This window comes from Hypanus sabinus, chromosome 9 (genome assembly GCF_030144855.1).
Source record: "Hypanus sabinus isolate sHypSab1 chromosome 9, sHypSab1.hap1, whole genome shotgun sequence".
Lineage (NCBI taxonomy): Eukaryota > Metazoa > Chordata > Chondrichthyes > Myliobatiformes > Dasyatidae > Hypanus > Hypanus sabinus.
Genome location: NC_082714.1, coordinates 66,698,428 through 66,716,674, shown reverse-complemented (window position 1 = coordinate 66,716,674; position 18,247 = coordinate 66,698,428). Strand labels below are relative to the sequence as shown.

General features: G+C 38.7%; 1 protein-coding gene across 7 annotated transcripts in view; it reads left to right on the top strand.

The window, feature by feature from the left end:
• The window catches only part of mad1l1 (mitotic arrest deficient 1 like 1), a 1,079,555-nt gene that overhangs the window by 133,573 nt on the left and 927,735 nt on the right, over positions 1–18,247 (top strand). For all 7 annotated transcript variants that reach the window (XM_059979806.1, XM_059979807.1, XM_059979800.1 and 4 more), the window contains exon 10: positions 15,696–15,782. In XM_059979806.1, the coding sequence (XP_059835789.1) occupies positions 15,696–15,782 (87 nt within the window). The remainder of the gene's footprint in view (positions 1–15,695; positions 15,783–18,247) is intronic.

The following is an 18,247-nucleotide window of genomic DNA, read 5'->3' as shown; positions in this document are numbered from 1 at the left end:
CCCCTGGGCATGGTGCACAGAGTTTTTCAAATATTTGGGCATCATTATGCCAAAAGATTTGGCAAAATTATCGGACTGTAATTATCAGCCGTTATATTAAAAAATTGTGGCAAGATGGAACCTGATTCCTTTTTTCGGTCTCAGTTCAAGGATTGAGTCTACTAAAATGAATATACTGCCCAGACTGTTATATCTCTTTCATACCCTACCAATAGAGATTAATCAAAATCAATTCAATAACTGGAACAAGATGATTTCAAGGTATATTTGGCAGGGTAAAAGGCCTACAGTTCGTCTCAAAACTTTGCAATTAGCAAAGGAAAAGGGGGGATGGAGCCTACCTTCTCTTAGAGATTATTATTTTGCAGCACGGTTGAGAGCTGTGATGTGTTGGTGCAACCCATCATATGATGCTCAATGGAAAAACATTGAGGAGCGGGTACTTCCCATCCCCATACAAGGAATTTTGGCTGATAACAACCTGCAAAGGTACATAAATACTATTGATAACCCATGGGTGAAATTGACTCTTAAAATATGGAAAACTACTATAAAAGTATATAATCTAGAAGGAGATATTGCAATTCTTAAATGGTGTGTATATGACTCTGATTTTACACCAAATAAATTGGATGCTAGATTTAAGGACTGGACAGCTAAAGGAATAACAGTTCTTTGCAACATAATGAAAGAAGGAACATTGTTCGGTTTTGAAATGCTTAAAGAGAAACACTTATTAGAAAAACAAGATTTTTATCGGTATTTACAGTTGCGACAATATGTTAATAAGATGCTTAAAAATGTAACCAAGGCAAATAATGCTTGATAGAGCTCTTTAGAAAAGCATATAATTCAGATAATGGTAGTAGAATCATTTCAAGCATGTATAAGGGGTTGTCAAATTTTAAAACACATTCGTCTTCATGCATTAAAACAAAATGGGAGAAGGGAGGAGGGATAATTATATCTGAGGAAGAATGGACAACAATATGGAGATATCAATGGAAGTGTACCAGTTCACAGAAATGGAGGAAGTTTGGGTGGATAAACTTGATAAGATATTTTATTACACCCTCTCAGAAATCCCATTATGATAGTAACCTCCCTGTTTGCTGGAGAAATTGTGGAAATCAAAATACAAATCATTATCATTTTTTTTGGGACTGCGCTGTTATCAAAAACTATCGGAAGGGGATACACAATGCCCTACAAGACATCTTTAAATGTGAAATACCCTTAGAGAGTAAGACCATATATTTTGAATATCTACCTCAAGAATGGTTGAAAAGAGATAAATATTTAATGAATATACTGTTGGTGGCTGGTAAAAAGACTTACTAGGAAATGGTTATCACAGGAGAGCCCGACTTTGAATACAATGGATGGAAATTACAATGAACATTTACAAGATGGAGAAGATAACAGCATCTGTTAACCATAAGCTGGAACAATTTGATTCACACTGGGAAAAATGGTTTAACTACATAATGCCTCATTGGCCTGATATTATTCTCACAAATCAATGAATCTGTTGTTTAACAAAAAGATCACTCCCTACTTGTACATAGTCCTTTTCTTTTGCTTGTTTTTTTCTTTCCACTCTTTTCTATAAGTGTATACCTCAGATAAATACTTCGTGGAGATTTGTGATATATATGATTATATGATATATATGTACAATGTCTGAAATACATCTTATGGAAATGTTTGATGAATTTTAATAAAAAAAATAAATTACGAAAAAAAGAAAAACAACAGTATGCTTGACTGCTTAGCTTCATGCATTTTTCTATCATACAGTTCTTTGTAAGCACTCAAACCGTCCTGCAAATATGCCCTAAACCTATGTGCCCTTTCAAAATTAAAGTCATACTTTCCTGCAGTCATTGCAGCGTTGTCAACTGCAGCGAAAATCTCATGCAGTTGCTTCACATTTAGTTCCTGGACAGCTTCACTTTTGGGCTGTTCGCTACTGCGTTCGAATTTGATTGTTACCCTTTCCTCCTGCAATTGCATCAGCTCTTCACCTGTCAGTTCTTGGTCATGGGATGCCAAAACCTCTTTTTACATCATCTTCGTCAACTTCCACAAACTCAGCCTCCTTAGCCAAACTCACTATGATCGAAACGCTTAATTAGTTTTACACTAAGTGTAACACCCTTACAAGCTCTTTTAGGCTTTTCCGATACCTTAGAACTCACCTTGCTCACGGATGCACGAAGTAAATCGACATAACGTGTTTAAGCAATGGCGGCTAGAATACAGTTCCGGGGAAGGAGCTTGACTGCTTGGGGCACGCGCTGCCTTTTTTCATAATAGTGAGAACACCTTCTGTTAGCGAAAACAGATAACTAATGTAGGTCTTTTGTAACAGCAAGGTATCGTAAAGCGAACGTTTGGAAAAAAAGGGGACCACCTGTATTTTGTTTGGATTAAAGAAGGTCAAGGGGACGAGATGATGGGTAGAGATAGGATAGAAGCTAATTTCAGATCAATTTGACAAATGTCCTTGGTTTCCAATCTACTACTACTCCATTCAGACTCTGTTGATTAGTGTGAAACTTTCCTTATAACAGAAATGTTTAATATTGTGGTAGGGGAGAGGGAGATACATTTTGAGCTTGGAACTTCTGGAGTGGATATGACGCAGCTCTTTCCTGATGGGAGTGGGACAAACAGCCCATGAGCAGGGTGGGTGGGATCTTTCATGATATTGATGGCTTTTTTTTGGGACCTTTCTGTTTGCATGTCCTTGATGGCAGTTAGGGTGGTGCTGTGGTATGTTGGACAATTTTAGCTACCCATTGTAGAGCCCTCCTCTCCACCACAGTGTAGTTTCAGTACCATGCAGTGATACAACACGTTTGGATGCTCTCTACTATGCATCTGTAGAAGGTTATCAGTATTGATCTGCATAGTCCAGCACTCAAAAAGTAGAGGCATTGGTGAGTTTTCTTGATTGTGTAGGTTGTGCTATGGGACCATGAGAGATTGTGCAAGATGTGCACTCCCAGGTGTTTGAAACTTCTCGGAGACTCTACTGCTGTGCCATTGATGTAAAGAGGGGCATGAGTTGTGTGAATTTTCCTAAAGTGGATAACCATCTCCTTTATCTTTTGACATTGTGGAAGAATTCATTTGTTTGGTACCATGTCCCAAGATCTTCCACCTCTTCTCTGTAGGCTGTCTCAACGTTGTTGGTGATGAGCCACACCATATTTGGAAGCTATATAAAGGAGGTATTTTTTCTCACTTAGAGAGTGGACATAATTCTAGAGTGGTTGATGGAGGCAAAGGCATTCAGGACACTTGAGAGTGTTTAGATAAGTATTTGAAATGATGTGGCAGACAGAAGGCTGAATGCTGGAAAGTGGGGAATGTGGATAGGTGTCATGGGATGCAGGTACAGGGCATGTTTCTGTGTGTTACATCTCTAATTCTGAGACCACGTTCTGCTGTATGGACATGAGCAGTCAAATATGATACCACATTTGTCAAGTTCAAGTTCATTGTCATCTGTACATATGCACAACCAAAAGAAACAACGTTGTTCTGGAGCATGGTGCACCCCTATCATACACAGCACATAAAACAAAACATTACCACAAATAAGTTAATGAAGTATAACTCAAGATCCATGTGAAATGTGCAGTACAGGTAAACAGTGCAGTAAACAGCTTGCTGTCCTAGTGATGGCAGGGTATTCATTAGTCTCCCAGGCTGGGGGAGAAAGATATTACCAAGTCTTGACAGTCTTAGTCCTGATGGTAGTGGGTCAAAGGGATTGTGGGATCAGTGGTAGAGATCCTTGACAATAATTTGGGCCCTTCATATGCAACACTCCTGGTAAGTGTCACAAATAGGGGAGAGGGAGACCATGGTGATTTTTGTATCCTCTGTAAGATCCTGCAGTTTGATGCCTTGCAGCTTTCATACCACACAATGATGCAGCCAGAAAGGACACTTTTGATGGTGCTCCTATAGAAAGCAGTTGGAATAGGGGCGGGAAGTCTTAACTGCCTCACTGTCCTCAGAAAATGTAGATACTGCTGTGCCTTCTTGATTAATGAGGTGGTGGTGTGGGTCCAGGTTAAATCATCTGTTATGTATACACCAAGGAACTTTGAGCTTTTCACTCTCTCCTTGGCAGTGCCATTGATGTGCAATGGAGGGTTGTTGACCTGCACGCCTTACTGAAGTCCATAGTCATTTCTTTTGTCTATGTCAAAACTCAGGTTATTGTTCTCACACTAATTGATAAGCCTCCCTACCTCCTGTCTGTATGCTGACTCATTATTGTTGCCATTGAGGCCACCCACCATTGTATCATCAGCAAACTTGATTTGAGCAGGATCTGCAGTCATCAATGTGAACAAAAGTGGGCTGAGCACATAGCCCTGGGAGGAGGTGGGGGTGAGTGGGGGCGGGGGAGGAGTGCTCAGTGTGATGGTGCTTGAGATGTTGCTGCCAACTCGGACAGACTGGGTTTTTTCCCCGTTAAGTTATAGAGAATGGTGTTGAGTACTAACTAAGACAGTTTGCCCACCAGGGATGATTGTGTTAAATGCCAAGCTGAAGTTGATGAACAACAATTTGGTGTGTGAGGCATCATTTTCTAGGTGGGATAGGGTGGAGTGGAGGGCCAAGGCTATAGCATCATCAGTGGACTGGATCGAGCAGAAGGCAAACTGGAAAGGGTCTACAATTTGCTTCTTGCACCACCCCACCACCCAGTACTCACAGGTCTGTTGGCACATCAACAGGGACCATGTAACCATGCCTGGCTCAGTCTTGTTTCCCACAATAATATGCTTCCACAACAAGGGTTCGTCTGAAGCAGAGCTAATATTCAGGAGAAATAGGAAGCTGTTATCTCCACAGCTGAATCAATGTCTTCCCATCTTCAGGAAGAGGATTTTGGTGCACAGACAATGCTTGCATATTTACATAGAACATAAATCATAGAACAGTACAACATTGGAACAGGACCTTCAGCCCATGATGTGATGCCAAGTTAATTAAACATCTAATTAAACTAATCCCTCTATTCTTTCCACATTTTTTGGCCTATATAAGAGGCTTTAAGCATCTCTGTTGTATTTGCCAACACCACCGTTCCTGACAGAACATTCTGGGCAGCCACCACTCTGTGTAAAAGACTTGCCCTGCACATTTCTTTTGAACTTGCAGCCCCTCCACCTTACATGCTTGCTATCTAGTATGAGGCTCTCTACCTTATCTATGCTTTTCATAAAACTATAAGCTTCTGTCAGGTCTCCCTTCAGCCTCCATGGCTCCAGAGAAAACCTTCCATGTATTCCCAGCCTACTACAACCTAAATGTGACCAACCTTCAGATGTCACAATGTATTCTTCAATGTCAGAACGTATTTTGAAACCAAGCTTCAGGTAATCATTGACTCATTTATTGATTTTTCTCCTTGGCTCTGCAAATTTTCTAATTTGTCTAATTTCCTCCTTAAAATTTAATTTATAAAACCAAGTAATGAATTTGAGGGATGTTGTGTAGTCTGAAGTTCTCTATCACACTTTTATGTAAAGGGAGAACTTGCATTTGAAATAAGCATTATAATTTTTTATGAACGCTTGAGCAGGGATTGAAGCTCCCTTTAAAGAGTGGCATCATTGTCTTGATGCACTCCCATAATAATGCAATGGAGTTTTAAGTAAGTAGTTGTCAGAACGAATAGATGGATAATTTAAAGACTTCAAAGCTATTTTCCGGACTATTGGATATTGTTAATCTAGTGATTCAACACAATTTGAATTAATTTTCTATATAGGTCTTCCAGTGAAACTGGTGAACTTCAAGAGTGCATGAACAAGGTCCTGTCAAGTTTCAAGGGAGTGTGGGTAACTAAACTTAGAGGGATTAGATTAGAGGGAATCTGGGTCTGGTGAGCTGGAAGGGAGCATGGGAGCCAGAACCTCAGTAATTTGCAACGAAGTATGGAACTGGGGCTCCTATATTTCAAAGGCAGAACAGAAACTCTACAATCAGTGAATGTAAAGAGTACAAGAACAGAATATTGGTGATGAGTGTATGTGGGAACTGGGGCCAAGTGAGTGGGAAAGGAGTACAGGATCTAGGTGCAAATGAGTCAGAAGTGAGTCAAACATAACTTGTTGAGTGAGATGCTGACCATGTGGATTTCCAAATGGTGGGATAGTGCTTTCATCAGTTTTACTGTATGTTTTGAATAGAGGATTGCATTTTCAGAACTAGATAAATATGTAAGAAGACTAAAATGGAGCAAAAATTCCTGCCTGGACTGATTATGTAAAAAGGTATCTCTGTGCTGTATTTATGAAATTCTATCGAGTCATTACATAACATTGTGAAACAATATGTTTTCCACAGATATACCAGAGCACATCAATATTTGATGGCTGGGATGTCACGATAGCACAGCGATTGACATGATGCTGTTGCGACTTGGGATATTGGAGTTTGGGGTTAAATTCTGGTGCTGTCTGTAAAGAGTTTGGATGTTCTCCCTGTGACTGTGTGGGCTTCCTCCTACAGTCCAAAGGCGTAACAGTTAGTAAATTAATTGGCCATTATAAATTGTCTTGTGATTAAGCTTGTGTTAAATAGGTGGGTTGCCGAATGGTGTGACTTGTTGGGCTGGAATGTCCTGTTGTGTGCTGTATCTCTAAACAGAATAATTTAAAAATCTGATTTGATGTAGTAAACATAAAGATAATTATTATCATATACCCCTTGCAATCAACAATTGCAGACAGAATGTGTCAAGTAAAATAGGTTGCCTAGGCAACATATTCTGAATTTTTACTGAGGAAGCATCTTATAATTTCAACTTCTTTTTGAGAAAATCAATTATATTATGAATGAATAATGGTTTGTGTTAGCTTCTAGTTGAGAATAATTTACAGCGATGAGTTTAAAAATTAAGAATGCTTGTATTCCATTAGAATTCTTTGACATGCTTGATGTGTAGGCAAAAATGAAGCGTTACACATGCAACTTTTATTTACAGTTATTTAAGGAATGATCACATGTTAGGATAGGTTTTCTACTCATTTTACAAAGGTTTCTTCAAGTACACTTCAATCTAAGTTTTGAATTGCTAGCTAATTGCCACCTGTTTTCAGATATGCTTATAGGAAAGCTGCAAACTAGATAGAAGTTTAATTCAATTTTTGACTAAAAATTACCAGGAAAGAATCCTCCATTTTAGCTCAAATTTAGTTTTGCTGTCATCAATAAATCTTTAGATTTGTGAGTGAGTGTAGTAAATGGTACCAATTTGCAAAACAATTGAAATTTCAATGAAGGATATCAAAAAGTTGTACTCCAATAATTTGTTCCAATAAAAGTCTTAAGTTTATCCAAAATGGCTGAATTTTAAAACAAGACCAAGTAGATTGTAAAAAAGTACCAATTTCTTGATTACATCGAAAACATTTGTCAGACATATTTGAATTTAATCTGTTTATTTTCTGTGGTGTTATATATAATTGATGTAAAATTTATATTGTATTAATCTAAGTCGAACATTTATTGTATTTCTCATACTGTCAGAACGTAATCTTGACCAGTTTTTTCCATCAATTTTAACATTCAAATCAGATTCCCATTTTTGTCTTGATTTATGAATTCCTAATTTAATTGTCTGCTTTTGAATCAAATTATACATACAAGATATACATTTTTTAATTTTTCCTTTCTGGATTAATATTTCTATTTCACTAGGTTTTGGAGTACAAATTATTGGAGTACAACTTCCACATAGTCCATTATTATTTTTATTAGGAGATATTGAAGGGACAATAATGAAACTTAAATTGAATAAGTATCAGAAAAAATTTATAAAAATTGCATTGGCAGTAGACAAAAAAGTTATCGCAGTTACTTGGAAATCTGATCTATATTTAACTATGGATCATTGGAATAATGAAATACATAGTTGTATTCCACTTGAAAAAATTACATATAGTCTAAGAAATGAATATGATATATTTTTGAAAATTTTGTTCCCATACTTACAAAAAATAGGATTAAATACATAGGTCCTTTGAAGATAAAATTATAGTAATTGGGGAAAGTAAAAATAAATATCAAAATTATTTTGAACTCCATGGAGATTGTGTGGAATCCTCTGATATCCAGGCAATCCTTCTCTTCTTTCCTTTTTATTTCTTTCTTTAGATAAGGGTTAAGGTGGGGAGGGTCAATATTATTTTTCTTACTATTTTATTACCACATTTATTCTTTGTAATTTCTAAAATTTAATAAATAAATAATATATTTAAAAAAAGATATCAAAAAGTGCAAACCTAAGCTCATCTACTTTGTTCAAATGAAATCTTTACTGTAGGATGTACCCAAACCAAGGTATGAGTGTTTTTAATAATTTTACCAACTGGACATTTATTAAAAACAGTGAAATGTAGTTTTAGTACACTCATTTACTCAACATGATAAGAAACATACATGGTTGCTGGGAAATAAAGCAATTAAAAAGTAGGAACCAGAAACAAGCCATATGGCCCATTGAACCTGCTTTTCCATTCATTTAGATGACTGATCTGAACCTGGCCTTGTGTTTGCTACTTGATCAAAGTAACTTTTTCTCACCAGTTAAAGTTCAAAGTAAATTTTATTATCAAAGTACATATATGTCACTATATATAACTCTGAGATTTAATTTCTTGTGGGCATACTCAATCTATAGAATGATAACCACACCAGAATCAATGAAAGACCATCTTACTACGGTGTTCAACCAGAGGGCAAAAGACAACAAGCTGTGCAAATACAAAAAGAAGAAATAATTATAAATAAACAAACAATAAATATTGAGATATGAAGAGTCTGTGAAAGTGAGCCAATAGGTTGTCGAGAAGATTTTGTTGCCTATCCGAACTGGCTGGCGTCTGCAAGTAAGGAAACCGAGGATCCAATTGCATAAGGAGGTACTGAGGCCAAAGTCTTGGAGCTTATTTATTAATTTTGAGGGGATGATGGTATTGAATGCTGAGCTGTAGTCGATAAAGAACATCCTGATGTATGCATCTTTGCTGTTCAGATGTTCTAGGGTTGAGTGAAGAGCCGATGAGATAGCATCTGCTGTGGACCTATTGCACCAGTGAGCAAATTGGAGCAGATCTAAATCACTTCTCAGGCAGGAGCTGATAAGTTTTATCACAAACCTTTCAAAACACTTTGATGTAAGTGCTACTGGGCAGTTACTATGCTGTTATTGGGCACCAGTATTATTGAAGCCTGCTTGAAGCAGGTAGTTACTACACAATGCCGAAGCAAGAAGTTGAAGATCTCACTGACCACACCAGTCAGTTGATTAGCACAGGTCTTTAGTATTTGGCCAGGACCTCATCTGGGCCAGTTCCTTTTCGTGGGTTCACCCTCCTGAATGCTACTTGCATGTCAGCTTCAGGCACTGAAATCATCAGATCATTGGAGGTTGTGGAAATTTGTAACGATTCCTGTATATTTTCAGATTCAGATTCAGATTCAGTTTATTGTCATTTAGAAACCACAAATGCAAAGTGAGACAATTTTCCCCCAGAATTATATCACAAAAGCATATGACAAAACAGACTACACCAGAAAATCCACATAACGTTTGGCAATCTCCAGTCCAGAGTCCGGAGAGGCTGCTGCATATTAATATCGTGCTACCGTCTTAGTGTGTTCCCCAGAAAGGAGCTCCACTTCCACCAGACAAAAACAAGACCAAAAACTAAAGCTACAAGACCTGCACAAAACCACATAATTACAACATATAGTTACAACAGTGCAAACAATAGCATAATTGATAAAAAAACAGATCATGGGCACAGTTAAAGTAGTCCAAAGATGTTAAAGGACTATAAGTTCAAAAGAAATCACCACACAGTTTCCACAAGTCCCCAGGGTTCTGACAGACTTGCCATCCTACGCCGGCGGCAGAAGGGAGTACCCCTGCTATGGATTTCCAAGGCGCCGCCCGACTCAGCCTTGCAGACGCAGCACACACAGAAAGCGACCTGATCGCAGCGGACTCCGAGTCTGTTGAACCTGTGAGCCGATGACCACCCCCTCTGGCACAGCTTCTCCGAGCACCATTCTCTGCCGAGTGTATTAAGACGGCCCCGCCAACGGCCATCGGCAACGCGACCCCGAGGACTGGGTGCCTGTTCTTCCCAGCAGAGTCCTGGACCTCACAGCAGCAGCAGCAATGAAGAAGGTCTTCCTGGAATTTCCCGATGTTCCTCCGTGCTCCCACATCCGTTTTCAATCGATTATGATTGTGCATGGCACCCCACTTTACAAATAACAGATAATCAGTTCCGGAGTGGCTGCTGCAAGCTGCGTCGCGCAGCCATCTTGGATATTTTGATGGTCAAAGTGAGCATAGAAGCCATTGAACTCATCTGGAAGCAAAAGCCCTGCTGTCTTCTAAGTTGCTTGATTTAACTTAATAAGAGGTGATTGTATTCAATCTCTGCTGCAACTGTCGGGCATCCTTCATTGATTCAAGTTTGAATCAGCAGATTTTGGATTTCATGGTTCATCCATGGCTACTGGCTGGGGAAAACTCTGAATGATTTTGTGAGGGCATACTGTCTACATTTTAGTAAAGTATGTTAAATCTGTATTCATTCAGATCTCCAGTCATCGCCCAGTAAGCTGTCTCGAAGCAATCCTACAACTGTACCTTTGCCTCCCGCAGCTGCCTCTCTGTTGCCCTAATCTCTAGAGATTTGCCTACATGCAATTATGAGAAGGACCCCCAAATTATCAGATTGAAATGCGGGCTGGGCATGGTACGCTCGGCATTCCTTTTCTAGGTATAACAGTGGTGTATTGTGTTGGGACCTCTGGTGCTGCAGGTTATATGCTGATGGTAATTGGGTAATGTTTTCTTCAAACAAGTATGGTTGAAGTCCCCAATTATGATTTGAAATGTGTTGGGATAGACTGCTTCTTGTTTGGAGTTGGCATCATGCGGTATTGTGAGCATGTAAACTGTGATTAGGATCATGGATGATAACTTCCTTGGTAAATAGTATGGACAGCATTTGACTGTTAGGTGTTCCAAGTTGGAGGAGCACGAGTTTGACAAAACCTTCACACCGGAGCACCATTGAGACTTTATCAAGAAACACATACCTCCTCCTTTTCCCTCCTCTAAATCAGTTGTTTGGTCCATTATGTAAATCAAGAAGGTTTTGGATCTAATTGCTGTATCTGTTGTGCTGGGAGAAAGCCACACCTTGGTCAGACATAGAATACAACAGGCTCTCCCTTCTCTCCGTTACACCAAACATGCCCCCAGATCATCAATTTTGTTCTCTAGTGATTGCACATTTGCCAACAAGATGCTGGCTAGAGGAGGCCTCATCCTTCTACATTTTAGCCTGGCTTGTAATCGTCCTCCCCCGTCTCGCCATACCTGCCTGGTCCGCTGAGTTCTTCAGATGATTGTGAGATGTGTAGATCATTAAATTGATCCAAAAGTATATTGCCTAGAGAGAAGTTACATGCTGCAGATTGCAGCGAGAGTTATTTCAAAAGAGGTTTATTTAGAACTCACAAACGAGAAAATCTGCAGATGCTGGAAATCTAAGCAGTACACACAAAATACTGGAGGAACTCAGCAGGCTAGGCAACATCTATGGAAAAAAGTACAGTCAGAGTTTTCGGGCCGATACTCTTCGGCAGGACTGGTGAAAGGTCTGTACTTTTTTTCCATAGATGCTGCCTGGCCTGCTGAGTTCCTCCAGCATTTTGTGTGTGCTGCTTATATTTAGAATTTATGTCTGCAGCCCACAGTATGTTGCCAATGATTACCGGTACCATCATTGACCCATTGAAGAGAAGCCCCAGGTTTCTTCATGGGCCATCCAGTTATATCCATTTCCCTCTTTCTTCAGAGTGCTGCAAATATATTGAGATATAGAGAATTAAGAATCTGCACATGCTATGATCTGGGGAAAAAAAGTGAACAGCTGTAGGGACTCAGTGTGTGAGATAGCATTCATGAAGGCAGAGGGATAACCGATGTATTAATTTGGGTGTGATGAAAGATCTTGACCTGAAACTCCACCATCCCCTTGCCTTCACAGATGTTACCTCATCCGCTGAATTACTCCAGCAGTTTGTTTTTTTGCCCTATATTAAGATATACTTACTATTTCATATTGTGAGTTGTTGCTGACCTCCTTCCACTACCCATCCAGGTCAATAAATGGGTAATGGTGAAAATGGGTCTCGAACAGGATCCCACTAAGGAGCACTAGGCCAATATCTTCCATACCATCACCAACCTTATTGACTCTGAGGATCTCCCATCCACTGCCACCTTATAGTTCCCGCACCCCGCACCTCTCATTTCTACCTCCTATCCATGATCCACAAGCCTGTTTGTCCAGGTAGATCCATTGTTTCAGCTTGTTTCTGCCCCACTGAACTTGTATCTGCATACCTCAAGTCTGTTTTATTCCCACCCCCACCCCACCCCCCGGTTCAGTCCCTTCTTACCTACATCTGTGTCTCCTCACATGCTCTTGATCTTTTCAAGGATTTCAGGTTCCCTTGGCACCCATCATCTTATTTTCACTATGGATGTCCAGTTCCTTTAAACCTTGATCCCCCACCAGGAAGGCCCCAAAGCTCTCTGTTTCTTTCTGGTCACCAGCCCCAATCAATTCCTCCCCACCACCACTAGCAGATTCTGTCTAGCAGAGTTTTTCCTCACTTTTAGTAATTTCTTCCTTTGGCTCTTCCCACTTCCTTCAAACAAAAGGTGTAGCCATTGGACATTTGCATGGGTCCCAGCTATGCCTGCCTTTTTGTCAGTTACATGGAACAATTTATGTTCCAAGTCTACACTGATGTCCATCCCCCACTTTCCCTTTGCTACGTTGATGACTCTGTTGGTGCTGCTTCCTGCACCCATGCGGAGCTTGTTGACTTCACCAACTTTGCCTCTAGCTTCCATCCTGCTCTTAAATTTACCTGGACCATTTCAAACACCTCCCTCCCTATTATATTATATTATAAACCCATAGCCTCTCACAGCTACCTGGACTATACTGCTTCACATCCTGTTACTTGTAAAAATGCCATCCCCTTTTCTTAGTTCCTCCGTCTCTGCAGCATCTGATCTTAGGATGAGGATTTTCATTTCAGAATGTAGATGCCTTCCTTTTTCAAAGAAAGCAGCTTCCCTTCCTGCACCATCTACGTTGCCCTCAACTGCATCTCTTCCATTTCATGCACATGTGCTCTCACCCCATTCTCCCACTACACTAACATGGATAGAGTTCCTTTTGTTCGCACGTACCAGTTTCCGTGTCCAGCACATAATTCTCTGGAACTACTGCTATCTCCAATGGGATCTCACCACTAAGCACTTCTCCCTCCCCCTTCCCCCCACGCTTTCTGCTTTCCGCAGGGATCGCTCCTCATGCGACTCCTTTGTAAATTCGTCCCTCCCTACTGGTCCTCCCACCTGGCACTTTTTGTTGCAAGTGGAACAGGTGCTACACTTGCCCCTGCAGCTCCTCCCTCACTGCCATTCAGGGCCCCAGTCAGTCCTTCCAGGTGAGGTGACACTTCACCTGTGAGTCTGTTGGGGTCATATACTATGTCTGGTGCTCCTGGTATATCGATGTACATCAGTGAGACCCGACATAGATTGGGATTCTGCTTCGCTGAGCACCTGTGCTCCATACACCAGAAGAAATGGGATCTCCCAGTGGCCACCCATTTTAATTCCACTTCCCATTCCCATTCCAATACATTCATGGCCTCCTCGACCATCTTGATGAGGCCAAACTCAGGCTGGAGGGACACCACCTTATATTCCTTCTGGGTAGCCTCCAACCTGATGACATGAATATAGATTTCTCGAACTTCTGATAATGCCCCCCCTACCATTCCCTATCCCCTTTTCCCTCTCACCTTATCTCCTTCCCTGCCCATCGCCTCCCTCTGGTGCTCCTGCCCCCTTTTCTTTCATCCATGGCCTTCTGTCCTCTCCTACTAGAATTCCCCTTCTCCAGCCCTGCATCTCTTTCACCAATCAACTTCTCAGCTCTTTACTTCCCCCCACCCCTCCTGGTTTCACCGATCACCTTGTGTTTCTCCCACCTTTTAAATATACTCCAGTCCTGCTGGTGGGTCTGGGCTTGAAACGTCAGCTGTACTTTTTTTTCATAGATGCTGCTAAGCTGCTGAGTTCCTCCAGCATTTTGTGTATGTTGCTTGGATTTACAGCATCTGCAGATTTTCACTTGTTTTTTTCTCATCTCCCTCTTGGATCCTTAGCAAGTTATCTTAAAATTGACAACCCCACTTGATTAAATTTATATTACATGATGTACTGCTGACTTTGTTAATACTGTTAATGAGCTAAAGTTTGTAAGTTTTGTATTACAGAGGAAAAGTCTGTGTTATAAGTTATATTAATTGAGCTTTTGAATAAGAATTACTCCAATAACATCTGAATAAACTGAAAGTCTGAAATATGAACCAAGATTCACTAATCTTAAAGTCTTCACAAACTGATTCGGTGTTATTTTCAAAGAATTTTGATTGATAATGAGATATTTTGAGAGATCTTACAGTTTTTAAATGAACATTGAAAGACCAATTTTCATTTACATGTGCAATATGTTATAATTCAAGTAAGTTTATTATTAGCATGTTATAGAAGCAAGTGACTTGATGTCTTTGAACTGACTTGCCTTCCATTGTATGTTCAATATTTGTGCAAAATGTTTTTAGTCTGTTAATGACTGAAAAAGAGTGGATAGATAAAAGTCGTAGATAAGGAGTCAATGGTTCAGTCCCTAAGAAATTTTCAAGGGAAGCAGAGACACATAATAATTTTTATAACTTGTGGTCTGTTATTTTGAAGGAACAAATGAGCTTTTTCATTTGGAAATATTTTAAATGTTTGTGTTGATATAGTTGAAAATATTGTCCAACTATGTTTTATTTTATATTGTGTTAATATAAGGGGTCACTATTGGATGTGAAATAATTCTGTCTCTGAATTTCCCATTTGAAGAAAGTTCTTTGAACCCATAATTGTGCAAGTTTTTCCAGTTTTTGTCATTTGCATTTCTGAAGAAATTTATTTTTAAAGCTCAATTTTCATTCTGTAAATATTTCCTATTTTATCTGGGTGAAATTGAGAGCAAAATAAGTCATTTGAGCAACAGAATGAACGATTGTTGAGGGTGAAATTTCAGGGGATTATTGACAATCCTTCATCCAGACTGGAAAGGAAACCAGAATAAGGCTCATCGACTGTTTATTTCTCTGCATAGATGCTGCCTGATTTGCTGAGTTCCACCAGCATTTTGTGTGTGTGTGTGTGTTGCATGAAAATATGCAAATTTTAATAGAAAATCAAAACTGAAGATTGAAATCTGAAATTCAGAACATTGCCTTGGGAACATTCAGTAGGTTGGGCAACACCTGTATAGAGAGAAATAGTTAATATTTCATGCCAGTGAACCTTCTGCAGAATCCATTAAGGCTTCTGATGAACGCTCATTGGCCTGAGAAAGAAATTCTGTCCCCATCTCCATAGAATCTCCAGGATGTGTTGAGTGTTTTCAGCACTGTTTTTTTATTGAAAACTAAATAAAAAAGAGTTTGCTTGACCTTTTCTCTGTTTGTATTTTTTTAAGGAGTCCTGAAGATCTATCACGGGAGATAATTCTTTTGCAGCAACGTGAACTTGTACTCAAGCAACAGAACTCTTCTGTCAGCAGCAGGTGGGTAGAGGTCCAGGGCAGGCAGCCAACTTTATTTCTAAAACCTTACCAAAGTTTTGGTGAACAGGGAATTATTCTGGTGATTAACTACATTTACAAGGTCTTTTAACACCTTCATAGAAAAAAAATGTGTACTTTGCATTTTATTTGCTCATGAGATCCAAATACTTGTCTGAGAATTGCCAAAGCAATATCTTTTCATGACCTGTTGGAAGCTTAAATAAGCCAACAATGGAATCCAGCCTGCCATTATTATTTGTTGTGCAATATTGAAATTTAGTGTGGGATCTTTTGTTGAAGTATATACTGTAGTGATGGTGCACATCTGACCCACAGGAAGAAATTGAAATTGACACCATCCTTCCCTCCTCAACCATCACCTAAACATAAATTGGTTAGCTGATTGAGCCAATCAATTCTTGAGCATATTGTCTTGCATTTTGACGTAGAAGACAGCAAATAAATAAACTAAAAGATTTTTATTTATTGCTGCAAGATTGATTTGGCCTTCAGTAGCAGCAGTCTTCTGGGGCTCTCAATATTCTGAAAAGACAAATTTTAAATGACAAGACCAAAGAAGACTCTGACTTTATTGAGTGTGCTATGTTTGATGTTTAGGAATTGATTGTTTTTAAAGATTTTCAAATATTATTTTCTCTTAGTACCCTGCATGCACGTCTTAGAACTTGCAAACATTATAACAAATTTAGTAACATCAGTAACAAAATTCTGTTTATTCTGATAAGAGTAGCTTATTGCAACATGCTTAATCTATTTTGATGCATTTGGAATATTGGCATCCATTGACTTTGCTATTTTAGGATTTGATTTAAATCTAGCCCCATTTCATCATTCCTAAATGAATAGTGATTATTATGAGTGAGTAACTTGGAAATTAAGTTAGAGCAGTTGAATTCTAATGCAGTCATTCAAAGTTGTCACCGTTTTCTTTCCTTTGGTCATGTCATCAAGATTAGGGAGAAAAAGTATTTTTCTTTCCCCAAATTAAAGAATTCCTCATAGTTGGAAAAGTGTGCACAGGTTTTCAGGCAAAACACAGTAATCGAATATGGTATTGATGCATCATTGAAGTAATTTGTATATATTTCCATTGAAGATATATTTTTGTGATACTTTTGCTTTGTTAACTAACATGCATTCTAAAATATTTGATGAAGTGATAAAGTAGAAATTGTAATTGCTTGTCATTGAGGACTTCTACCACGGCCATTAAATGTGCAATTGCACTTCCTATTGAGATTTAGTGTTGAGTTTCTTCAGGGATGGGTGAGGGTTGATTATTTCATTCGCAAGTCAGAGTTTCAATATCTCACAAATATCAAATTTTATATTTGAAAAATACAAAATAACTTATGGATAATGTTTATTATATCTGTTGGATATTTATTATGTGTTTAAAGCTTTTTGAGTTGACTAAGAGGAAAAACATTTCCTTCTCAGGGTAAAAGATGTCATTCACAAAGAAACCAGCAGTTCTGTTCCATTTCTTAAATTACAGTATACTATTTTAAATTGATTTTAACCTCAGATTTTAAGCAATATTTCTCTTGTATATCCTTCATATGTTATTCAAGTTGTTGTATAGTATTCATCTTTGGTTTCTTTTTTGTACTGCAAATGATAATGGAATATAGAGCATTTATAGTAAAAGAGCATGTTTAAAATGACCATTGTAATCATCTGTTGAATGCATTTTTCACTACATATCTGAGAATCTTGACAGATTGCAGAGAAGAAAATAGCAGTTTGAATCTGCATATAATTCATTTGACTTCAAATCTTCCTGATGAAACCAGTAGATAATTTCATTAGGTGCATATTTTGAAGTATTTGAGCTCAGCTAGTGGAGCTGCTGCCTCACAGCATGAGACTTAGTTCAGTCCCGACTTTGAGTTTTGCCTGTGTGGGGTTTTATGTACATCATGCGGGTTTGCCCCAGGTAATCCATTTTTGTTCCACATTACAAAGACCTTTTGGTTGGTGGGATAATTGATCACTGTAATTTGCACCTTGTGTGTAGATGAGTGTTAGAACCTGATTAAAATGTACAGAGAATAATAAAATGGGATTAAATATAGTATAGTGAAATGGGTCACAAACATGAAAAAATCCAAGACAACACACACAAAAATGCTGGAGGAACACACACAAAATGCTGGCCTGCATAGTTGGTGTGGATTTGATGTGCTGAATTGCTTGTTTCATATTGTAGCTTTCTATGACACCCAGTCCTCAGGGTGTTGGTTTGAGAAGGTTTATGTTTTATGTTGTTTGCAAATTTTGATTTGAAAATGTCCTTCAATTTATACCAAGTGAATTGTGGTGGAAATAAAAAAAGTTGGAAGGTTTGAAAGAAAGTAAGCATTTATGGATCACTTATGATGTCTGCTTTTGAAAAAAAATGTAGTATCAACTGAAATATAATTTGGAGCAATTATATACAA